The sequence below is a fragment of the Carassius auratus genome, chromosome 23 (assembly GCF_003368295.1).
Source record: "Carassius auratus strain Wakin chromosome 23, ASM336829v1, whole genome shotgun sequence".
Taxonomy (NCBI): Eukaryota; Metazoa; Chordata; class Actinopteri; order Cypriniformes; family Cyprinidae; genus Carassius; species Carassius auratus.
Genome location: NC_039265.1, coordinates 9,597,675 through 9,624,027, shown reverse-complemented (window position 1 = coordinate 9,624,027; position 26,353 = coordinate 9,597,675). Strand labels below are relative to the sequence as shown.

The 26,353-nt window shown below is 38.7% G+C and overlaps 1 protein-coding gene across 4 annotated transcripts in view; it reads right to left on the bottom strand.

Annotated features, from left to right (window-relative positions):
• Positions 1-26,353, bottom strand: part of LOC113041239 (collagen alpha-1(XXIV) chain-like) — a 43,806-nt gene that overhangs the window by 4,934 nt on the left and 12,519 nt on the right. Inside the window, exons 3-17 of one of the 4 annotated variants that reach the window (XR_003275358.1) lie at positions 22,595-23,859; positions 18,074-18,127; positions 15,837-15,890; positions 12,931-12,984; positions 11,904-11,957; positions 9,467-9,511; positions 8,442-8,495; positions 7,411-7,455; positions 6,637-6,690; positions 5,215-5,259; positions 4,422-4,475; positions 3,454-3,498; positions 1,812-1,865; positions 1,694-1,730; positions 286-339 (exon numbers count right to left, since the gene is read on the bottom strand). Coding sequence is in view for 1 of the 4 variants with exons in the window: in XM_026199668.1 (XP_026055453.1) it covers positions 286-339; positions 1,686-1,730; positions 1,812-1,865; positions 3,454-3,498; positions 4,422-4,475; positions 5,215-5,259; positions 6,637-6,690; positions 7,411-7,455; positions 8,442-8,495; positions 9,467-9,511; positions 11,904-11,957; positions 12,931-12,984; positions 15,837-15,890; positions 18,074-18,127; positions 22,595-23,859 (1,976 nt within the window). In the remaining 3 variants the exon portion in view is untranslated. Of the gene's footprint in view, positions 1-285; positions 340-1,685; positions 1,731-1,811; positions 1,866-3,453; positions 3,499-4,421; positions 4,476-5,214; positions 5,260-6,636; positions 6,691-7,410; positions 7,456-8,441; positions 8,496-9,466; positions 9,512-11,903; positions 11,958-12,930; positions 12,985-15,836; positions 15,891-18,073; positions 18,128-22,594; positions 23,860-26,353 lie in introns of those variants that run through there. The other 3 variants (XM_026199668.1, XR_003275360.1, XR_003275359.1) reach the window with 3 other exon arrangements.

Genomic DNA, 26,353 nt, shown 5'->3' with positions numbered 1-26,353 from the left:
GATGCAAATATTCAATAATAAACATCCAAAAACTTTAAGAATCTGACCCGCTCCATTTATTCATAATGACAAGCATGTAACACATGAAGTATATAAGTTTTTTACTATATGAATGGATATTAACCATGCAATTCAAAAGCGTAAATCTTAAAGGCCTAATAATGCATCTTAAGAGATTCCTGAAGCAGATTCCTATCATGCACAAACTTTCAGACACAAGGGAATACAACAAGAGCTTTAACAGACAGACAGAAACCAAGCATACGGTTTCCTCCTGACGCTCACCTTGTCGCCCTGATATCCAGTCTCTCCCGGGTCACCTCTCAGTCCAGGTTCAGCCTAAATCATACAGCATCAGCATTACAGAGTCCAGACGAGACACACAGGAGCAGAACACAGCAAGCCTGAGCTGGATCTCATGTATGCATTTACACTGTATGAACTGTATATACAGCAGCAGACCAGAGTGAGCAAAACAAAACCTTTCAGATTCGGCCTTTTCTTTGTCTAGATTCCAGCCAGTGTTGTTTTATTATCTTTGAGACACAGTTTCATTTAATTTTTTTTACGTTTTTTATTTTTATTTTTGTACTTTCTATTAAAATTTTAGTTCAAGATTTTATCATTTAAATTATTTTTTATATATTTATTTTATATGTCAGTTTTAGATTTAGTTATTTTAGTGCATCATGTTAAAATAAATGAGAATGAGAAACATTGCAGGAAACTAGCTAAAATAAAATAAAATGTGTGTGTGCGTGTGTGTGCGTGTGCGTCTGTGTGTGTGTGTGTGTATGTGTGTGTGCGTGTGTGTGTTTTCTTCCAAATACCATTATAGTTTTTTATATATACATTTAAATTCGTTTTTATTTTGGTATTTTCCATTTTCATTTTAAGTTGTGTAATTTTCACTAATTGTTTTGTGTTTTTACTGTAGGCCAATTTTATTCTTTACTGTTTTTATTTTTATACATACCTATATATAAAATAAAATAACTAAAATAAAAAAATTTAAAAATGGAATTTTATTTATTTATAATATTATTATTTATTTACTATTATTTATTTAGTTTAATTTATCTCAAGAAACAAAACATCAGTTATAGCTATAAAAAAGTTACAAAATAACATATCTTTTATTCATCTACAGAACTAGTGTTTTTAAGCTTTTAAAATCTTCACAAATGAAGTGAAGTGACATTCAGTCAAGTATGGTGACCCATACTCAGAATTTGTGCTCTGCATTTAACCCATCCGAAATGCACACACACAGAGCAGTGAACACACACACACACTGTGAGCACACACCCGGAGCAGTGGGCAGCCATTTATGCTGCGGCGCCCGGGGAGCAGTTGGGGGTCCGATGCCTTGCTCAAGGGCACCTAAGTCGTGGTATTGAAGGTGGAGAGAGAACTGTACATGCACTCCCCCCACCCACAATTCCTTCCAGCCCGAGACTAGAACTCACAACCTTTCGATTGGGAGTCCAACCCTCTAACCATTAGGCCACGACTTCCCGAAGTAATGATTTCACAAATGAACAGATCTTCTTTTTCTCAAAACGACTCTCAGAAGCATTTATGAGAAACATCAATGAATTCTAGTGTGCAGTTCATCTGTCAGTCCAACACATTAACCTCATACGTTTGCATGTTCTCTGCAATAATAGAAATATTTAAATCACCTTATCACCTTTCATTCCAGGAGGCCCCGCCCCTCCAGTCAGGCCCTGCCAATGAGAGAACAAGATCTTCATTGTCCAGCCAATCAGCTTACAGAAACTCTGAGGCGTGACCTGACGGGACGTTACCTGAGGTCCCACAATGCCAGGAAAGCCGCGGGGTCCCTCGGGCCCCGGATCGCCCTGAGAGAAGAGACAGAGAATAACTGAGTGAGTGACAGCTCAAAAAAAACACTGATGTATTTGAATTGAATGTTTAATTTATTTAAATAATGATAATAATAATAATATATGAACACATTTGCATGACAAGGATTTCAAGGGAACACATTTACATCCAAAAAAGAATTTGTCAGATGAAGAAATAAATAAATGAAATTGTAGTGAAGAAAAAAATAAATAAACAGATGGTCTTGCTGTTTTTTTATAAATCTGATATATAAATCTGACACCTGACACCTGACATCTCTTTATACAGCTCTGGGGGTTTGGGTTAAATCCGGAACGAGACGAGCAGACGCTCCTCTAACCAGCGCTTACTGAACATCACACACACAACTATTCTCTTTCTCCAGAGAGACACAAATGAAGGAGAGGAAAGAGAGAACTGAACATTTAAAGGTGCCCTGAGCAGAGTTACTGAAGTTACATTAAACTAAAACTAAAGCTTAACCTATTAAAGAAGTAGTTTTGATGATTAAAATAAAATAACGTTAAACAACAACAACAACAAACTTGCTTTATAAAAGTCAATTACTTTATGTCAGCTAGTTGCCAAGGCATTATTATTATTATTATTATTCGTTTAACTAAAACAACTACAACTTAAACTTGAAAACAATTAATAATAAAACAACAACAACAACTATATATATATACATTTACAAAAAATAAAAATGTCAAAAACATACATTAAACTAAAATACAAAAATAAAATATAAATACAAAAATAAAACTTATTGAAAATATTTAATAAAAAATATAAAAACCTGTTTCTGCCATAGAATAAAACAAATTAAGATAATTGATTTTATTGACACATAATGTGCTTTCATAAAGCACTGGAAGAAATACACATTAAATACAGTAAATGGCTATTTAAGTTATTTTAGTAATTCAAGCTAAACTAAATGAAAATGAGTGCATGGTCTAAAGTGCACAGTGCATGTCTGAATCCACTTTTGCCAGTTTAATGACGGGTAAAACGGTCAGTTGCATGGTCTAAAACCATTGTCCCTTTTCTCTTAATGAGTAATGGGTGTGTTTTGTGCATAATAGTCAATAAACCAATCAGAGTCTCATCTGCGGTTCCCTTTAAGAGCCAGTTGTGCTCATGCCATGACGGATTCACTATTTACACGGCGGAATTTGCAAGTGCAAAGACATCTGCATTATTACTGTGGTGTGCAACTGTTCTGGACTTGGCAAATGTCTATTGTCCATCTATGCATGAAATGATTTGGAAAGGTGCTTCATAAATGTAACTTGTTATTATGAAAAATTATATATATATATATATTAATAATACTGCGCTGTAAAATACTAACCCGATGCCGTTCACATCCTGCAGCACATTGTTTGATTAGAAAATGCATTTAAAATCGACTGCACCACTGACAACTAAAACCTGGTCTAAAGTCATTGGCACAGTCATTTTCAGATGAACAGAGATATGAAAGCAGCATCAAGCTCTGCTCTAAGTGTGTGTTTTCTGCAGTGATATCTGCATGGTGCACCCTTCTCTGTGTTATACGTGTGTGTAAGGACTCACTCTCAGGCCTGGGAATCCACTGCTGCCGCTTCCTCCGACAGGACCCTGAAACACACCAAACACAGGAAACTCAATCCCACAATGCATTCGAGAGGAACAGGTCTGATGATTGGTCTGCATGTAGGAGTATTTTCAGACATCAAAGATCTACACAGCTGGAAGGAGTTTCAGGTTTTTGAGACATGGTACTATTATCAGAAACACTGCATTATTTTTTATTTAAGACATTGTATTATTATCAGAAATCTTACTAATTGACGTCTTGATAGTTCAATGACACACATAAATTTTAGGCCGTACATAATCCAGAAAGATATTCTTAAATAAAACTTTATGTCCTTTTTAATAGTTGCAATGGACGCATTGATTACTTTCATGTAGGAAGAAAAGTGGGATCCTTTAGGAGTGGTTCAGATATTACTACAATTTAAATTAGCTGTTTTCTATGTGAACATCTGTTATCTGTTATTTCTGTGATGCACAGCTGTATTTTCAGCATCATTCCTCCAGTCTTCAGTGTCACGTGATCTTCAGAAATCATAAAGATATTATACATTTCTGATTATAATAAACAGTTGTGCTGCACAATATTTTTGAGGAAACTCAATACATGTTATTTTTCAGGATTCACAGATGAATAGAAAGTTCAAAAGAACAGCTTTCATTTGAAATAGAAATCTTTTGTAACATTAGAAATGTCTCTTTTGATCAATTTAATCCCTTGCTCTATCTAATTTAATTCACGTTATTTAGTCTTTATTTAATCTCACCAAACATTTTCAGAATGAAAGTGTACTTAATAAATACACAATTTGTACATCGAAGAATAGCTTTAATGCATGGTATACTTCGGTTTTTCCCTTAATTAAATTATGAATATAGATCTATTGTCCTTATCTGCAGCAAAGTGCCATTAACTCTGGAATGAATGCATCTTAACTCTATATAACTGTGTTTATCTGCTGTACCTGGTTTCCGTCTGGTCCGGGCGGCCCTCGCTCACCAGCATCACCAACAACACCCTGCAAACACACACTGTGTCAGTCTCAGATCACACACTGGCTGTGAGTCTGATCCCGTACATGTCTCTATGCATGTAACCTGATCAGTGCATGTTACTGTAAAGGATCTGCTGAGTAAATGGCAGCGGTTTGCAGTTCAGGAGAGCGTCTGCATGTTTGCTTGGGTCTTCGAGACCCAGGGGCCTCTGAACGTCTTCCAGCAAGCTTTCATCCGCGTCTGTGATTAATCATTCTGCTGCAGACGGCGGGCACGAGCCCAGCTGGCAAACCGACACTGTGCTGATTTTAACAGGCTCGTACCTTTCAGGCTTTCTCAGGACCAACACTTCCCAAAACTACACCAACATGAGCTGCTCTCCAGAGTTTAGAGAAGCTGAGAGTGACTCTGAGATTCGGATCAATCAAGGAACGACTGATCAAATGTCTGAAGACTCCAGGTTAAAAACCAAAGATGCTGATACTAATATCTATAGACTATCTATAGGATTATATAGATAGTCTATAGATATTGGTATCAGCATCAACCATTAAAAAGTAGAGTTGGTTGTAAGTCTTTTGTTTTAGGATCCACCAGGATCATGCTTTCGCCTTTACAGCTGGACGGCAGATGACAAGAACAGATTCTTTGTTCATTTTCTTGCGTTTCCTTCACCAACAAGTAACTTCATCTGTTAAAAATATGCATCACTCATTTGCATAATTTCCCCTGATGACAGCTTATGAATGAGAGAGCATTTACCGGTCTTCCTTTGGGACCCTTGATTCCCACAGGACCTGGAATTCCCTGGAACACATCGAGACGATAGCAGTTAGCAACCGATCCGATCTGACACACACTGATCACACTGAGCCGGGGGGCCTCATCAATCTCAACGCTGTTGTCTTCTGTGTTTTCCAGCTCATGTCATTCATCTTTCATTCAAATCGCAGCAACTCTCTACACAATGTTCGGGCCTTAACAGCCCATGTGTGTTAATCAGTCTAACATGTCTGGACGAAACCGGCATTATGCTGAAATAAAAATAATACTGATAGGTATAATCAGCATCTGTGACCTGTGATCATTATGACTCATCTGTCATCATGCTAAAAGAGTAAAACATGGTTTTAAGATAAGACATTTACAATGGAAGTCTATGGGGCAAGTGTACAGGAGCAGAAATATACAAAATTATCCGGTAAAAATGCTTTACTGTGCATTTTAGTTAATAAAATTTAAATGTAAAAAATTTTGTTAAATTAAATTACATTTAATTTAATTTAAATGTATGCATTTAGCAGACGCTTTTATCCAAAGCAACTACAGTGCATTTAGGCTATCAATTTATACCAATTTTATTTTTATCATGTGCTCCCGGAGAATCGAACCCCCAACCTTGTGCTTGATCTTTATTGAAAATTAAAATATTTAGTTTTTCTATTATTATTTTTATTTTTATTATTATTTAAAACTATTTCACTTAGTTGCAGGGCAATATTTGTAGTTTTCATATAGTTCAATTACTAAAGCTATAAATAAATAAATAAATATTTACAAAATAATACAAATGAAAAAAAAAATAGAACAAAATTACTAAATATACTATTAAACTGATTATTCAATATATTAAAAACTATAGAACTAATAGAACTGTAGCTCAAACAGTAAAGCATGATGCTTGTAATGCCACAAACATGGGTTTGATTTGCATGGAATGCATGAACACAAAAAAATTCCAAATCAGCTTGCACTGCATTGATAAAAGTGTCAAATGCATAAATGTAAATCTAATTTCTGAGAGTAAAGTATGTTGCATGTACTAAACTTCATTACAGATACCACTGATACCAAGTGAAACTGACCAGGTTAAACAGGGTGCTGACATGAGACAGAGTTGGTAAATTATCACACCTTAGATGTTAATATGAAATATTTCATCTAGTTGCAAATTTTAGCCACTTAATCCCAATGCTGCATGCTGGCCTAATTGATATTAATTCTACAGTATGTGCATCAGTGTAAACACACTTCTGTGATTGTACAAATTAACAGATGATGATTCAAAATGACTTTCAGTAACAATCGACAACATGAAACTTTGCTTCAATTCATGCTAATGGAATCTGCACGTTATATGCATTAATGTGAAATTACGATGAATAATTATGTATCTGAACTCACTCTCTCTCCCTCCAGTCCTGGTGCTCCTGCAACCCCTGGGGGTCCGATGAATCCCTGAAACAGAAAAACAGACACACGTCACAGATAGATCAAAACTACTGTACATGTATACAGTATAATTTTTGAACTCCTCTTTCATCAGATTGTCCCCAAAATTTGGTCAGACATTCCTGATACCACGCTGTTCAAACGTTGTGCTCTGATTTACTATTTATACATAATGCACTAAGAAATGCAATGACAACGAACTAAAGGCAAGGCCATATCTTTGAAACGCTGTGGCTTATTGGAACAAAAATTGGTGCAACTCATCGCCTCCATTCACTGATGATACTAGAGCATTTTAGAGACAGCGCCACCTACTGGACAAGAAAAACATAATTTTTAATAAGCCATGAGCCTAAAATCTCCAACTCCACTATGATAAAATTTTTGACAAATTTTTTCTACGTTTAATGAACTGGACAGTGAACACAAATCATTCATCATTCATAAATGTTTTTGTTTGCTGTAGGTGGACAGAGCACTATATGTGCTGTTCTTCTTTCTTGTTAAGTGGGATCACATGTACTATCAGTCAAAGATGAAAGAAACAGCCCTCCTCCCATCTCTGCACATTCCTGTGCCAAGGCACACTGCCAGATGTTGAAAGCAGTTTCTGAGACAAGCAACATCTCTGAGATGCAGTAGTCAGATCTTGATTCTTGAGAACTGGGACACAACAGGCTGGAGGACTGCAATGATAAAAGATTTTGAGATGACTGCTGTACGTACATTGACACCTTTAGGTCCAGGGTTTCCCTCCGGTCCTGCCAAACCCTGCAACATTATACACATTCACATCTAAGACAAATACACACATCTTGAAACCTGCCAAAAACATGTCACGGTCATATTTATCACAAAAAAAGGAATAAAAGGAATAGAAAAGAATACAACAACAACAACAGAAATTATACTTTGCATAAAGAAATATACTGGGGAAAATTGGGACAAAATTGGTGTGGTTTTTCTGAAATTCATGTTTACATGATGTTTACAAAATGTCAAGAATTAAAAAATTTTTGTACAGCAAACTGCATCCTGTATCATCAATCTGGAGACTGTTTACTTTCATATCATGTATTCTTTTGGACTAGTGTAAAGAAAACATCTAAAACACAAGTGTTCATGTTATTGCACTTTATCTATTTGCTTCTGTAGATTTGAATTACAAACATACACTAAACTTAGCAATTTTTTTCCTATCAATATTCTGAAGGTTTTTACTCAGGAGCGTCTTTACACTGATTTATATAACTTTTCATTCCTCAAAACATGGAGAAAATATATATATTTCTGGCTGTTGATAGTATTTTCTGATTCATGGATTGATAAAAAGAGATTCATAATCCCTCTATAAAATCAAACAAGAGTTTTGAATCTGGCTTTATTCAATGTTCAGACCTATATTCTGGAAATGTACACAAATTAGTGCATGACGTAAGAAAACTAAATGCAAAACAATTATTTTAATGTACTGTGATTGATTAGCTGGGGAAGTGTGGTGGTGGCACATTTTCACAATATTCACCTTGCCTTTAAATGTTTATGCAGTGTTAATCATTGCATATGGTGTATTATTTTAAGACTACTTTTTAAAATACTTGGCAACATATAGTATACTGCACAGCACATTCTAAACAGCTGCCTGATATAAAATGTCAATTTGGAATCAAGTTTAATATTTCAAATTTAGTATCAAAATGAAGTAAAGGTATCAGAAAGCTTTCTTTGTTGTTTTTAGTGGAAATTGGTCACTGCACCTGCCTGCCAGGGTAACCTGCCACCCCAGATACACCCGGCAATCCTGGCAAACCCTGGGGAGAAAAGAAAGAAAAAGGTGAATGAGAGATGAGGGTGGCTGCCAGCGGATGAATAGAGCCACTATTGTTCCCTGTGGCATCTCTCTGTCGAAGCATCCACGGGCCGGAGCGGCTCTCCGCAGACTGACCCTGGCTGAGGTCCAGACGGCGGCTCCTCTCCGCTGCACGACTCCAGAGCAGATCATCTTTGCATTAGATGACTGCATATAAAGACTGCGTTTGTGACTGAATGAAACTTTCCATGTATTGAGTTCCAAACCTTCCGGACTCGGTTATTGAGGAGGTACAAAGGTACAACTCATAGAGCCGTCTAATGCCATGTCAAACACGCAGGCAGGGATGGAAAGAGAATTAAAGCCGATTGTATGGGCAAGATATGAACTACAGGATCGTTGCTACATGACAGGGAGATTAAATATAATGCAAAAACTTCAGGATGTCTGAAATTGATTTTCAGCTCCATCTATTGAGGAAAATCTCATAGATGTTGACAAAAAAAGATTTCATACATGCACTACATCAAAAAAGGGACAACCCTGTGTAACAGTATAAAAGATGTATCTGAACTATAAAGGAATCTATCTAAGGTGTTGCTTTATTGCTATGCAGTTGCTAAGATTATGCTTACAGGATCACTATTAAACAGAAAATTGCATCAAAGATGAAAAATAGATTTATTTCAAAGATGCTTTCTAAATAACACTCAAACTAACTTCGAATCTGAATAGTTTATTTAACAACTCATAGCTAGTAATAATGCAATGCTTGTTACTTAAAAATAGCTAATTACGTTTTTTTTTTTTTTTTTATCGTCCAATTTACCAATATGATAAGCAGTAATAATAGTGATACCAGTTAAATATGGCTAGAGGTCTGACAAACTACAGCCTCACAGCAGCTTCACGGATACTAACTACAGTTGAAAATATCAATGTGTGGACCTCACAAACGTTTCTTCTGCTCACCTGTTCTCCGGGTAGACCTGCTGGTCCTGGATAGCCTTTGGGACCCTGCAGGTGAAAAAAAAAAGAAAGCAGATAACAAACTTTTACAGAATAAAAGTCAAATAATTTTCTCATTTCCCTACAATGTTAAGAACAAGGAGAAACAGAGAGACTTGTGCTTGACGTTCTATCTCTTCCACATTTCTGGGGATTTGCCGCCTAAAGTCCCAGTGGCCTCAGATAAGACTAATCACCCCTAAGAATTTCCCCAGAACTGTCAAAAGCCTTTAAAGCTTTCCCCGTCTGACAGCTCCAGCTCCAGCCCATGAAAGAAAGACAAGTCACGACAGTGAGACGGGGAGGGGAGGCCAGAGACCCTCACCTCCAAACATTTCTTGTGTGCTGGAACTGATCAAAATCTACTGAAACACAACAATGCAATCCTAAAGTCAGTTGTGCAAATATATCTTTGAGTTGAACATGTTGATATTCAGATGCCTGATTTGATAGAGGTGCTGCTTCTGTTTGCCAGCAGGTGGCGCTGTATGTTGGACCGAGCAGGAAGTGTGGAAGTGCAAGTGTGGGCAATCCTCTGGTTTGGAAAATTCCAGGCCTTCTGATGCATCAGAGGTCACTGTGATTTACGCCTGACCTGGTCTGGACCCGCAGGACTACTTCTGTTCAAGCTCCTTAAACATTTTACTGCAAAAGCTGAGTGCTCCAGATACTAATGACCTATAAAAACAGCATTTAAACGGATCGCTTAAGTTAAGCACGCTCAAGATCAAAGACTCCGGAATTTGGCAGGAGCGAGGAGAGGTGGTTCAACAACAAATTAAAGCCAAGACAATTATATCAATTCTACTGTGGACTCTTCGCAATCAACTCATTGAGTATTTAAGATGCACTGCATTCAAGATACTCACACTGCACTGGCTTCCTGTTGATTTTAGAGTCCAATATAAAGTTTGATAGTGGTTTTTAAAGGTTTGCGTGCAGTACATTACATTTCATATCTGTTGAAGCAGCAATGTGTTGCTAGACCTCTAAGATCATCACAGAGTTGGCTTTTACATGTTCCCAGATCTAAGGTGATCGAGCCTCTTCTTTGGTAGCCCCATGTCTTTGGAAGAATCTCCCATTGTAACTTAAATCATGTGACTCATTAGACTGTTTTAAATCTATATTGAAAACATACCTTTACTCTGTGGCATACATTTGCCCCAAGCTTTTAGGACATTGATCAGTCAGTAATGGATATCGTTGTGCATTGTGTCTGTTTGAGTAAAGCACTTTGGTCATCTGGTGTCGTTTTAAATGTGCTATATTAATAAATGTTGTTTGAGTATTGTTTCACCATGAAAACGTCATATTATAGACGTAAAATCAATTGCATTCACCTATGCAAGTAAAGTAAATGTTGTGCAAGAAATGACTCGTCTTTTAGGATTGATATCCCAGCCCACAGCTCAGATGGGTTGATAAAGGAAGAAATGAAGCCTGGATGAACTTAATTTAGTCAGCTTATAAGTCTTTGGAGGCCATTTGTCTTTGGAGGCAAATCAGTGACTTCTGTCATGACTTGATCTATTCTATCAACGGTTCTGGTTTCACCTCAAGATCCCTGTGGTTTTCCCACTCTCAGATGAATCAGGCCAGGATCCACAAACCTAACCATACATATCTGCTTTTAACACTTCCCGGATTGTGAAAACTGACCTTTCAAAACCAACTAAAGGACCCCAACGCAATATAAAAGAGCTCTTTCCAACAGGCCTCCATCTCCAAAGAAAACTCAACTTGGAAAACATAAATTTTCTAAAAGTTGGACCACAATATAACAGTCTCAACTGTGCTTTGGGGATTGCAAGTGAAAATCCAATTACAATTGTCCACTATAAGCAAAACGAGCTCTGGCCAAAAATTTCTAGTCAAAACTGAAAGGACTTTACAAGGCCTTTGGTTCTCTTTACCTCACAAACCAAACAAGAGCTACTGCATATCCCTCATGACATCTCCCAACAAACTACCCTCACAAAAACGTAAGTCATAGACCTTAAATATTGCATATATACATGTTATGTGAGTGAAAACTTGCGCTAGTTGCACTTTTGAAGATACGACATTGACTGTTCATGTCACCCTGTAGAGTGCCCTTCCTCTAAAAGATGACCCTTGACCTCTGGGGGTCTCATGTTCTAATGGGGGCTCCCAGTTGATGGCGACTCCCCGAGCAAAGCCACTTATTGAAAAGTGTGAACAGACTTTCACCTGCCCCAAAAACACCACACAGGGTCTTTATTCTGGTCTGTAATCCAATCTAGCCACTGCTCAGAAGGGCCTTGCCACAGCGGTGGTGGTAACGGATACTGTATGAACACTGTATCTCACCAATACAAACATCCCATAATTCAGCCCAAACAGGCTCTCTGTCATGAGGTGGGAGAGAAGGTCTTACCTTTAGACCTGCTTCACCTTTGGGACCCTGTGGACCCAGCCGTCCTCTTTCACCCTGAAATAATAAAAGAGAAGATGCTCAGTGCTTGCCTTCATCTCCTGAAGGTCATACCTGGATGAAGAAAACAGCAGCAATTCAAGCACAAGCGATTCTGCCATTGATTACTTATCGTCCTTACATTTCAGAGACTTTCTTTCAGGGAAATCAAACATACACCCATATTTTGTATAACTTAGTGATGCAAGATTTTTGCCGATATCCGATATTTTTCAAATAATTTTGACCGATAACAGGTGATGCTACCGATATATAGTCCCTTTTGTTTTAAAACAACACCAAGTCTTTCCAGAGCAGAAATCATTTATAGTTTTTATTTTTAAAAACAAGCCAAACTTGTTTGTTTAAACTAATAAACATTATTCAAAGTGTTTTTTTTTTGTTTGTTTGTTTTTTATGAGACTACACTGAAACTTTGAAAATAGCTATTATAATATAAATCTCTGTTGTTGTTTTCTTCTTTCAGTAGCAGTAAACATTTCATTTGTAGATCTGTAGATTTAATATAAATAAATGATATAAAACAAAACAATCTTGTGATGTTAATGACGTAAATTCAAGTATATTAACGCTATTTGTGTATTTTAGTTTTTATTTTATTACAAGTAGGTCTACAGCTCCTCCAGAGTAAGTAAAACACCTGACAAGATACGCTTTGATCGATATTTGAATTAAACATGTTGCTTTATATTCACATTTTGGGAGAACAGTTTTCCCAACCATTTTCACTGTCAAGTATTGCTTTAGTTCTGTTTTCCCTGCAACAAAAAAGTCCTCTACAGATTTGATACAACGTGAGGATGAGTAAACTGAAAATGTTAATTTATAGGTGATTGTTCCCTTTAAAGACCAGAAAACCAATGAGTGATTGCTGTACTTTAATGTTTTAGGGCTGTAAAGGCAAAGAAATCTCAAAGTACCCTGAGAAAAAACGATGCTGTACACTAGTTCTTCTTTGGGGATCATTTACCTTTTCACCTGCCGGCGCTTGACCCGGGGACAGTCCAGGATCACCTTTTGCTCCCTGGGACATAAATAAAGTGCACTGTGTTAATTCAGTTTGATGTTCTACAGTACATCCCATAAAACGAGCTGTCAGCGGAAACTCAGAAGCATGTCTAAAATTCAAGAAGACGCATGCAAATCATGTTCTCCTGCGCTGACAGATTAAGGCAAGTAATAACAGTGGATCTGGAGAAATTTAAGAGGCAAAAGCTGCTTTCAACGAGTATGCAAATACAATAAACCTTAAATAAATTAGACCGTTGATATATGAACCCATTTATTCAATGCTTCATCAATCCATCCACCAATGCACCAATAATCATCCTCAATCATTTCATCCATCAATCATGTGTCGATCAACATCCATCATCCACCATTCATTGATTTATTCATTCAATCATCTGTGCAATATTGTTTATTTGCACCCCACAATACTTTTTAATGACATTTAAAAGCATCTAAATCCAAAGGGAGTCTCTGGAAGTTCACTGAAAAAAAAAAAGTCTTACGACATGGACCAAATTTAGCATGTCAATCAAACAGCTCCAAATCCATTCAGGCCCGAATGCTAGTTTTAATCCTTGACAGGAACACTATTGCTGCCAATCAACACTAGACAGCATGGATCTGACGCCTGTGAAACACCCCTTCACTAAGGCGAACCCTGCCACCATCCGCTGACCTTCGACTGAAAAACCAAAAGGAGCTACATTGAGGTCTGGATCAAACATGTCACAGCCAAACCTCTCAAACCTGTGAAGCCCATCTCATCTCATCTCATCTCATCTCTGAAGTCTTCAGAAGGGATAACAGCTCAGTCTTGTTTCTCCAGATCCCAGCAGACACATGACTCATCTGTGGGCTGCACTGAGATGCTTCACAGTTTCCACCATCGGGCTCAGATCGGCCCCCGGTGATCATATCTGCTGCCCACTCAGGTCATCTCTGAACGGACAGAGAGATGAACACTTTGTCCTAAAGCTTGATGGGAAAATCAGATTGGCGTATTTGGCACTTGGGAATTATGAAGGTCAAGCATTCAAATTAAGGAAAAAACACCATCTCTTTTGTTTCTCCAAGACAGCAAAATGGAGAGTCCTCCAGCTTCTCAGATGTTTCTGTCTGGTGATTTATACTGTGGTTTTGTCTCAAAGGCTCCTGCAGATGTCCACAACATCATTCAAAGGCCCTGGGGCTTTTAGATCTGTTAGTGGTTTTCGCCAAGAATATGTATATTGAAATTTTTTATTAATACTATTTTATTAATTTAAAGTTGTTGGGGGAATTAATTACATTATAATTAATTATCTCAATTTTATTTGTCTAGGTCATTTTAACACTTGTTCTGTTTCATTTTAAGTGATGTTTATCACATCCTTAGGGCTTCAGAAGGAATCTCCGTGTCTCAAACTGTGCTCAGATTAGACAATATAAAATATTGCATGTTAAAATAACAATGCAATTAATATATTACTAATCAAATTCACTTAAAGTAAGATTATTGATCGATATATTTGTCTCTTGATTCTCCTGAGCTGTGAATCTCGTGATCAGTGGTGACAGCGAGCGAGTGAAGAATGTGTGCAAGCCGCAGACGTCTGCTGCGGTAAATAAACCACATCCACACGGGTCTACGCTCAACGCTACCGGCCCGACAGGATTCACGAGCCTCATCACTTCCCTCCGGCTCATAATAAAACACACAGGGCTCCTGTGAAAGCGTCCAGTAAAGAGCTACACATGCTTAGTGTGACAGACGCACACAGAAACAGAGAGACAGAGAATAAGATAATAATTATAAATCTGAAATAACAATGCGTTTAACATATTTAGAGTTAAAGCCAAAAATAAAACGAAACAAAATTAAAGATGATCAAAATAGAAACTAAAACTTAAATCAAAACTATTTCAAAATATTTAAAAGCTAAAAATATCAAAAGCACATAAAAAAAATTAACCTAAACTTTAAATTACTTAAAGTAAACACTAAAAAATTATAAAGCACATCAAATAAAAAAAAATTTTTTTTGAAAAGATTTTGAAAAATAAAATAATAATATAATGTATAATATATATATAAATATATATATGTATGTATATAATATATGAATATATATTTTTTTTTATTTCAACAAAAACTATAATAATATATCAATGATATAAAAAATTAGCTTGTTAAGAATGTAAAATTAAAAAAAAGAATTATAATAATATAGTTTATAAATATACACCTGCTGCTCTGGGAACCACTGAAACTGAATAATGTATTACAAAATATTAATGAAAAGCTAAAACTAAAATAAAAATACATTTAAATTATTTTTAAAAGCAAAACTTACTAAACATTACAAAAGCATAAAAACAAACAAATAAATAAAAAATTGGCTGAAAGTATTAATATAAATGGATTAAAAAGTTTAAATAAAGATGCTGCTCTGGGAATCTCTGCGATGACGTCCATTTATTGGAGGTCAAAGTGAGTGCATCTGTTAAACCTGCAGCTCTCGCCTCCACCAGGTGTGCTTTACAATTCTCCATGCTCTGACTAACACACACACACACACACACTCACTCAAAAACACAGGTAACAGGCTCTTAATGTCGTGGCACAGATATATTTTCCTCTCCTCTCTAAAAGATCAAACTGTCAGTGTCTCCCCGACGGCTCTTTCCAGTGTTTTCCGAAGCCTTGTCATCACACACACACACACACACACACACCATAACAAACGTTTATCAGGAAGCGAGAACTGTTCAGCTTGAGAGCGGCGAGTCTGAACAGGAAGAGCGTCTCGAGCGGCCGCTGCGCTCGTGTTATAGCTCAGACTTGTTTCAGACAGGACAGACAGAGAGCCCAGGACAGGAGCTTACCTTCAGACCAGGTGAACCAGGCGGCCCGGGACTCCCGTGAGGACCAGCTGGACCCTGAGAGGAACAAAGACAGACAGTCCATGCTTCACAAACCACCCTGCATTTCAGTCATCAAGAACAGATTCTTGGAGGAAAACTGGGTGATATACTGTACATCCCATATTGATCAATATTAAATGATAATGTGCTAAAATGAAGAAACATCAGTGACATTGATAGTGATATTTCTGGTCTCTGGGTATGAAACCCATATACCATAAACCCTATACCATGTATATTTCTTTGCAAATACCCTTATCACACCCTTCAGAAAATAAAACACATCTTTCTCAGAAATATCTCAGAAATAAAATGGGTTGTGGATGATGCAGTGTCGCTATTGTAGACTAAATCAAAACCTAACATTATTGCAATTTGTTTTCATTACTTGATAAAATTAAATAAAATACAAATATTTAATTAAAAACTTTAATGAAACAAATATGAAACCCTGAAAATGAGAAATGTATCCTTAGCAACTAAATGAAATAAAACAAAAATGGATAAAACAAAAAAGCTAAATAGAAATATAAAAACTAAATTACAAAAGTGCATAATAAAATAAATAAATAAATAAAAATAAAACCTACTTTGAAATTCTTAAAGACCATGACAGTATAAATAATTTTAGTTAAATTACTTTTATAAACTTTTTTTTCATTATAAAAGTAAAAATGGTTGAGAGTGATGCAGTGTTGTTATCATTAAGTAGAATAAAACCAATGAAATGTGTTTTTGTTAATTGAAATAAAGCTGAAATAAAATGATTGGACTTTTATTTAACTTTAAAAACTTAAATGGAAATTAGAAATCCCTTGGCAGCTAATTGAAGTCAAAGTAGTATAAAAACTAAAATGACTTATCTATCTATTTGTCTGTCTGTCTGTCTGTCTGTCTGTCTGTCTGTCTATCTATCTATCTATCTATCTATCTATCTATCTATCTATCTATCTATCTATCTATCTATCTATCTCTGTCTGTCTGTCTGTCTGTCGTCTGTCTGTCGTCTGTCTGACTGTCGTCTGTCTGTCTTTCTGTCTGTCATCTGTCTGTCTATCTGTCTCTTGTCTGTCTGTCTGTCTGTTGTCTGTCTGTCGTCTGTCTGTCTGTCTGTCTGTCTGTCGTCTCTCTGTCTGTCTGTCTGTCGTCTGTCTGTCCGTCTGTCTGTCGTCTGTCTGTCTGTCTGTCTCTTGTCTATCTGTATTTTTGTCTGTCTGTCCGTCCGTCTGTCTGTCTGTCTGTCTGTCTGTCTGTCTGTCTGTCTGTCGTCTCTCTGTCTGTCTGTCTGTCGTCTGTCTGTCCGTCTGTCTGTCGTCTGTCTGTCTGTCTGTCTCTTGTCTGTCCATCCGTCCGTCCGTCCGTCTGTCTGTCATCTGTCTGTCCGTCTGTCGTCTGTCTGTCTTTATGTCTGTCATCTGTCTGTCTTTCTGTCTGTCGTCTGTCTGTCTGTCTCGTGTCTGTCTGTCTGTTGTCTGTCTGTATGTCTGTTGTCTGTCTGTCTGTCTGTCGTCTGTCTGTCTGTCTGTCTATTTGTCTCTTGTCCTCTTGTCTGTCTGTCGTCTGTCTGTCGTCTGCCGTCTTTCTGTCTGTCTGTCTGTCTGTCTGTCTGTCGTCTGTCTGTCTGTCTGTCTGTCTATTTGTCTCTTGTCCTCTTGTCTGTCTGTCGTCTGTCTGTCTGTCTGTCTGTCGTCTGCCGTCTTTCTGTCTGTCTGTCTGTCTGTCTGTCTGTCGTCTGTCTGTCTGTCTGTCTATTTGTCTCTTGTCTGTCTGTCTGTCGTCTGTCTGTCTGTCGTCTGCCGTCTGTCTGTCTGCCTGTCTGTCTGTCGTCTGTCTGTCTATTTGTCTCTTGTCTGTCTGTCGTCTGTCTGTCTGTCTGTCTGCCTGTCTGTCTGTCGTCTGTCTGTCTGTCTGTCTGTCTGTCTGTCTGTCGTCTGCCGTCTGTCTGCCTGCCTGCCTGCCTGTCTGTCTGTCTGTCTGTCTGTCTGTCTGTCGAGAAGCACTGCTGTATATTTCTGATTCCTTCTGTCTCTGATTATTCTGGGCACAAACAGCTGTGGAAAGTCTCGTGCCTCTGATTGTTTCATAATGGAAACAAAGTGAGCAAGACTGATGGATGCTGCATGAATCCCAACACAGGGGAGCAGGATTCACTCCGGGACAAAGAACCCCCGCTAATGAATGAGAGCGGAGCATCTTACCCGCAGTCCTCTCTTTCCAGGGGGGCCGGGGAGACCTGGGGGGCCGGCGGGACCCTGCAGAGACACAAAGATGAGCAGAAAATGAGAACGAAAGATCGATTCCTGCACAACTGCTTCTAAACAGCACAAGAGGGACAGTGTGATTGGAATCAAATGTCTTGTCAGACAGTGCTAACAGAATGAAAACATCCTTCCAAATATGACACTTGTAAATGCAACTATTTAGAAACAATCGCATGTCTCTACAAACCCTACACTAAAAGCTACCATCAACCTGTGCTGATGCTCGTTAGCCTTTGAGGAATGACACACAGCTGAAGCATCACTAACTAAACATCCCTGATTCGATTATAACACATGGTTTAAAAGCCTAATAAAAGGACATTAAAAACTCACAGTGACCTGCTGTCCTTTATTCATCACCAGTGAATCATTTGAGCTGGATGTTGGTGAAGCTTAAACCTTGTCAAACAGCTTCATGAGAACATGGTTTCACTAGCAAGCAAACCATCACTAACCAGTATGAGGGAAAATGTTAATTCAGAGGGCAGCTTAATCGCCGACTGATGGAACAAAGGAGTCTATGTTCATTCTCAACTAACACCTTATTTTTTTCCAGATGATTCAAACAAAACAGTTGTGTCCACAGGTGGAACCACTACAATCGCGTGTTTGATGTTTGACAACACTCGGAGACAATAGAAGGTTTAACTTTAGCACTTGCAACAACATACAGCTGACAACAATCTAGACCAGATCAACTATGTTGCCAAGCTGGCCAGTGATTGATTTGATTTGTGGTAAGGAGATGGTTAAGTGCGACAGCTGCTACAAGTGTGTTGACCAGCAACGATTTATTTTAAAAGACCAACATTTTATTTAATACTGATGTAGATTTACCTATATTGCGCACTCTTACCTCAAGGGTGCACAAGTGCTTTTCACTTTTTCTTTTTTCATTTTATGTATTAATTTAAAGGGGTCAAATGATGCGACTTAAATTGTTCCTTTCTCTTTGGAGTGTTACAAGTTGTTGGTGCAGGAAGAAGATCTGTGAATTTGCAAAGACTAAAGTCTCAAACCCAAAGAGATATTCTTTATAAAAGTTAAGAGTCAACCACACGCCCCTTTAAAACGACTCGTTCTAACACACCCCACATGTTTACATTACTCTGTGGGAAGATTTGCATAACGCCACCAAAATGTTCACACAAAGAAAGAAAGTGTAACTTTTATTCTCTTTTGCTGCCACCATGTTGTGAAGAAGTTGTGTTTCATTGAGAAAGCAAACCTACTTTTTTGACCTTCCAAGAGAGGATGATATAGCATTGGGAGCAACAATAATGTGTCCTTTATTTATTTATTTATTTTTTTACCTCAAACCAAATAAACACATTTCATTACACCAAATAAACAGAATAATGTTCTTTTTAGCTAAATCATATGACCCCTTTAAACCAGCTTTACAGAAAATAGGGTCTTAGTAGAGTTGGGCAATATAGCTTTAAAACAATTCAATAAATGCATGGTAAACAAGAGAAAATAATTAACAATGCATTTTTATAACTTATTTTTCCATTTTTCAATGTAAATATTAAATGAAAGCTTGATATAATTATTATGCATGAATAAAAATTAATTGCAAAAATATATGCATAAAAGCATGCATGAATGAGTAAATAAGTAAATGCATACATGCATGCATAAATACATTTATAAATTTATAAATTCATAAGTCTTAGGCCACCTTGTATTTTCACCTAGAGTAAATGGTTTTAAGTCAATTATTTCTGTGTTTTTCTGTAGTGTGTCAGTAATAAATATCAGTTTACATTTCTAAACATTATTTTTGCCATTAATTGTAATAATCCATTGGGGTTTTGTCTGCACAAGGTCTGATAGCAGCCAGTGCTCCACACAGAGATCTGATCTCACCATCATCAATCTGTCTGGAGTAACATGAAGAAACAGAACAAACTGAGACAGACTCCCCTTATGAAACAAAAATATATTGCAGTATATTGGAAAATATCATGTAATATATTAGGCATATATTCTTATATATATTTATTTTTTTCCAATATATTGCAATATATTGAAAGCGGCAATCATTTGTATATTTTGCAATATATTCTATAATATATGTATCATCAATATATTATTAAATGTATTCAAATATATAAAATATTAGAAAATAAAAAGGGAAAATAATATATTACAATATATCACAATATATTTTAAGAAATATATTGGTAAATATATTTTCCTTTCGTAAGGGTCAATCCAGAAGAACTGTGCCAATGTCTCCAAGACATATACATATATGTAAAGCCACACTAGACTTGTGTATGGTGTAAAATGAGAGTGGCAGCAAAGAAAATTCCCAGACATAGCTGTGTTATGACAACCATTATTCAAGACCCACATAAACAAAGCCTCACAGGTTTTGAAAACACTAGCTGTCCTCCTAATGTGTTTCTTATGTTTTTGCTGATATTGACAGAAGTGTGTAGAAACATCTGGAACAGAGGTTAGTCGTGCTTAGCCTATCAGCGAAGGCGAAATGTTTCGGGACAATGCAGCTGTGTTTAGGGCCGACAGAACACCGCCTGAACACCACAAGTGAATCTACATGTAATCAAGCCCCTGTTGAAAGAGATGCATTGGTCTACAATTGCTCTCACAAACAGTTACAACTCTAAAACCATCAAGACAGACAAGGAAAACTCCCTGAACTGGTTTAATCTCAACAGCAAGAGTGCTCTGGATAAATGACAGAATAAATTATTAAAATGTCATTAGATATTTTAAGAAACTGATTTCTGGGCTCTGGAAAGAAAAAACATAAATCTATCAGTCTCATTCATTGATTTATACCTTCAAGGCATAATTAGAGCTAGAACAGGAGAGGAAAGTGCGATGAAACACTGACTTTGGATAGTCCCAGCTGGTGAATTTACCTCCCCTAGTTCTTCCAAGACAGGAATGCACCATATCCCTCGGCCATGTGAGAGCACTTAGGGTGACATCCAACAAAAATATCAACAAAGTCATGTCTCATATTCACATATCCTCACACTAAAAACTTATGCATACACCTTAGTGTTCCACACATAGATGTGCATGCAACTGTTTGAACATGAGTAAAACATTACTGTAGAGGAGCTTTGGGGTGTCATTGTTATCCTTTCCAAATAGATCATCCAGTTTCTGGGATTCTGAGGTTCATAATGGCCTACTGACCTACACTTGATATACAACTGCGCTCCACCCTGCAGTTCTGATGTTAAGAGTTTATTACATGTACTTTGCTATATTTAGCATTTGCTCTGAGTAAATCAAGCCATATTCCCCATGCTATAAAAAGCAAGGAGAAAGAAGTCTTGCTGTGCTAACATAGCAGAGCCATAACCGAGAGCCAAACCACTGCTAATTCATGACAGGCCTATTTACCATCATACCCTCTGGCAGCACACAAATTATAAAATATATACATCGAACTTTATTTGAACTCCAAATCAGATCATTTTGTACTGTAATACCATAAGTGTAAACTGAGGTCTAAGCTAGTGCTTATAATTTTTAACCCATAGTCCCCTTGGGAAATTATTTTGGTCAGAATAAAAATGGACACTCTGGGAAATATCTTACGTCTTCTCTGTTTTCCACTACCCAACACAGGAATATTTATCCTAAGGCCAAAATAGCCCGATGTCTTTGATGGGTTGTGAAAAACACAGTTATGTAAATCGAAGTTGCACAATTGAATCTATGTACTGCAATTGAATCTTAAGTTAATCTATGTACTTCATCATTTGTGTGCTACTACAAAGAATGACGGGAAATATAGGTTCTCTAAACAGGCCTGGCATCTCATAAATGGGCTAAATAGGTAGCATTTTCTAGCACTGTTCATCAACAATCAAACCATCAACATTCACCATTACAGCTCATCTCGATGACTACCAGTGATACACCTCCGGCTCGGAAAGAAACCACAGAGTTTCCCCACAACTAATTACAACATTGTGGTGGCATTCGTGTATGCTCACCTCATAAACATGATCATCTTGACACTACTTTGAAAGCAGACTGAGTGTTTTGACATCACCTGGTTGTTTTGTTGCTATGTGTGGCAATTACAAATGGAGGCATAGATTAGCACATCAGCCATATTACATCACAAACAACTGGCGGTGACTTTAAACATGCTATTATAACCACCTGTAAGTCCGGGAGGACAAAAACAAACTATCACCTTGCTTCTAAATCACTACCTGTCACTGACAGATTATTCATTTCTTCTCTTGCCCAGAAGATGCCTGATCAAATATGACTTGCAGAAACCCAGCAAAGTGCACGCTGGCTTTCAAAGATAGAGGCATAAATTAGCCTGAACGCTTATACATTGTAATTTGGATAAATTCTCAAAAAGAGCTTTGCTCCGGCTTGCAGCGACTTGATTCTGAAGATTATGGAAGTCATTCAAAAGCACAAGAAGGATAATAAGAGAGTACTTACCGGAGGACCCGGTTCTCCTTTAGGACCAACAAATCCATCATAGTTGAAGAAATATTCGTCTTCTTCAAAACCATAGTCGTATCCATAACCCTCAGAGTATACTGTGTCGTGCCCCTCCTGGACCTGTTCCTCAGATTGGTCCACCAGGTTATAGCTGCTCTCTTCACGGTACAGGATGGTGCTGTTCACTTTAGGATTGGCCTGGAGAAGCTCTTTGTCAGAATGGTGGGGTCTACCGTCATTCCTCAAGGCCTCTTTCAAACGGCTCTGCTTGATGATGCTGATCAAGTCTGGGGTGGCCCGAGTTGCTCTGGGCTTCTTGAGAAGCGGCTGATTCTCAGTATCATTTTCACCATCAAGGGTCTTCTCTGTTGGGGGGTTGCTTGTGGAAGTCTCTGGAGTGAGGTCCAGGGATTGCACCTTGCCGAAGGTTTTTGGAGATGTGTTCATGTGCCTGGGTGTGCTGGAGTGAAACATCGGCGAGCTTGTGGTTGAAAACTGGTCAAAAAGTGCTGTGGGAATAGAGTTGGCGGAGTGGTCAACAAGAGTTTGGATAAATGTGTGTGATTCCGAAGAGCTGCGGTGGAACTTTGTGGATGGTGAAACCGATGGGAATCGGGACTCTGTGCTCCCTGACTGAGATCGGAAGGTGTCGGACAGTCTGCACTGTTTTTTAACAAAGTCGCAGTAGTGCGCTGCAGCTTGGGCCGAGGGGTAAATATCCAGCTGGCATAATGCTCCTTCAAACTGCACTGCCCTGGAGTCCATCCTTCCCACAGAGAGGCGGCCTTCAGAGCTCAGAGTCTGTGGTCGGGTCAGTGTTTCCTCGCTGTACTGCACAGCCCCACAGCGTGCTTGGAAAGATACGGAGCGTGGCCGGACCCCCACAGAGAAGGAGTGCCACTGTCCATCTTGCACATCATACTTGAAGTAGATCGATGCTTTCTCGCCTATGTAAACCACTACCCTTCCAGGCAGGAGTTGCAAGCCGAACTGCAGTCTATCCCTGCCATCACGCACACTAAAAATAAAGGCATTGTTCGCTCGCCAGGAGCTTAAACTCACTATGATAGAAAACTCCTCCACTACGCCTGCGGGGAGCAGGTCCGCTGATGGGGCCTCAATGAGGGCATCCGGTCCGAGGATAACCCCAACACCAGGGGGCAGGATGGACAGAGATGAGGCAAGGGAGGTGAGGTAAGGTGTCCCAGAAGAGTGTATGTCTCTCCGACCGGAAAGGCCCAGCTGATGAATAAGGTCTACACCTTGAGAGAAAGAAAAAGACAGTTGTAAGCAACAGGGAAGCTAAATGGGGTTTGGCTAGGTAAAAGGTTGGCTCTGCTAGGCTGTTCGAAGGGTTTTTAACATGACGCTAAAGTGTCCCAAGTTTTTTCAAACCAGTAGTATAGATAAGCGACTAGTCCATGGCTTGAATTTAAATTAGTTAAATAATTAAACTTGGCTGACAGTCAACATGAAACTATTTCTGACTTAGAGGGCCTCTATAATACAAACCACACAAATGGTATGAATATGTGCTTTGACATCCATGACATCACAAAAATTACCCATGAGCACTTGCATAGCATCTGTGGTCCAGATGAAGAGAGACAATGAGTAGAAAGCAGGGTCTCAATCCACACATCTCTTTTCTCTCTTTCACTTTCTGTGTGGATCATTCTTTTTTTCTGTCAAATGTTATTAGTCTGTGTGCATCTGACAGATGAGAAAGGAAATTTTAAGCAACTAATTTCTCATCATATCAGTTTAGTTTAGACCACGGCTCTTCAATTCCAGTCCTGAGGGGCCAGTGTCCTGGAGTCTTTAGTTCCAACCTAAATTAAACACACCTGTATGCAATTTGCAAGTAATTCTGAACACCGTGAAAGACTTGTTCCAGGGTGTTTGATAAGGTTGGATCTGAAGTCTGCAGGATATCATCCCTCCGGGACTGGAGTTGAAGAGTTTGATCTTATTTTAAGAAATTTATCTCATACTTCATTGCATATTTTGACTTGGATATACAACAAGCGTCACAAAAATTTAGGTGGAGGCTCTAGTGGAGCTTCAGGGAATGCATATTACTTACTGACATTTTTAGGACAAATTAGCTTTACCTAATCTGCTTGCTCCTAACCCAGTCATACCCAGTTACACCCATCAACTGATTAGGCTCTGGTTGTCTGGAATTTGGACTTCTGGACCACTTGAGCCACCAAACAGAATAGAAAACCTTAAATAATTTCAAGACCAACAGATAGTCCCATGCATTGGATGAGTCCATGCTGCTGTGTTGGGATACTCATGCAAACATAACAATGTTTAATAGTGCCACAGAGTTTTAGGCTTATATTTTTCAGGGAAATCAACCTACAAATGCTTTACCTGATGTTTCCGCGTATTAAGGTAGGATAGAGGCATTTTAACATGGAATATATTACACACTTTATTAAATACATTGCACAAATGACTGGGTAAGCAGTAGCAGTAGTTAAATGCTTGATTTAAACCAAACTTTCCCACATGTGCCCATTAAGTGATAAGGTAAGTGTCAGGATCTTGGTAAGGGAGGAACTCAGGTGCAGACAGGGATTCTCAAACAAAGGGTTTATTAAATACAAAAAGGGAAAACAAAAACCCACGAGGGGGAAAACACTGACTAGGGAAAGGACTAAATAACCAAACAAGACAGGGCTGACCAGATAAAGACACTAAACACTAACTATAAACAAACACTCACGGTATACAGGATACAATCACAGTCACAAGTGTGGAACACATCTGAGAAACACGCAAGTAACACAAATCACAAAGGTACAGGTACAATGAACCGACGCAAGACAGAGCACACTAGGAGATCTAAATAGGGGTACCAATCAAGACACGACAGGTGTTACAGATAGGACAATCAAGACACGACTAGGTTAACAAGGGGGGCGGGGCAAGGGAACGAGACAACACAAGCACATGGCCCAAAGACAAGGCCATGCGCTTGTACACAAAACATGGGTCTGTCATGATCCTGCCTCAAGACTAGGAAAAATCAAGGACACGAGGGCAGAATCATGACAGAACCCCTCCCTTAAGGAGCGGCTTCCAGACGCTCCTCAAGGGAACATCAAACACGGGACATGACTGACATGACAGACTGGGACACAGACACAAACCAACAAGACATGACTAATAATAACAAAGGCAAACATGAAAACACAATGGCAGGGTTAGGGTGACATAACAAAAAAAACAAACAGGGAAGGGGAGGGGGCGGGACCACAAAGTTCATGGGGGACAGACCAGGGCGGGGGGGTGGGGTAGGAATCTTAGGAGGACAGGACGAAGGCTGACGACGGGGGGTACGGGCAGGTCTGGGTGGTGAGGGGCGGGGAGGGGTCTCAGGACAACTGACAGGGGACATGACAGGAGCAGACAAGGGACGCGGGGCAACACTTACGGGACGCGGGGCAAGACTTACAGGACGCGGGGAGACGACAGCTGGACACGGGGTAACAACATCTACTGGACACGGGGCGACAACATCTACTGGACACGGGGCGACAACATCTACTGGACACGGGGCGACAACATCTACTGGACACGGGGGGGACAACATCTACTGGACACGGGGGGGACAACATCTACTGGACACGGGGGGGACAACATCTACTGGACACGGGGGGGACAACATCTACTGGACACGGGGGGACCACAGGACACGGGGCCACATCAACAGGACACGGGGAGACAACGGCTGGACATTTG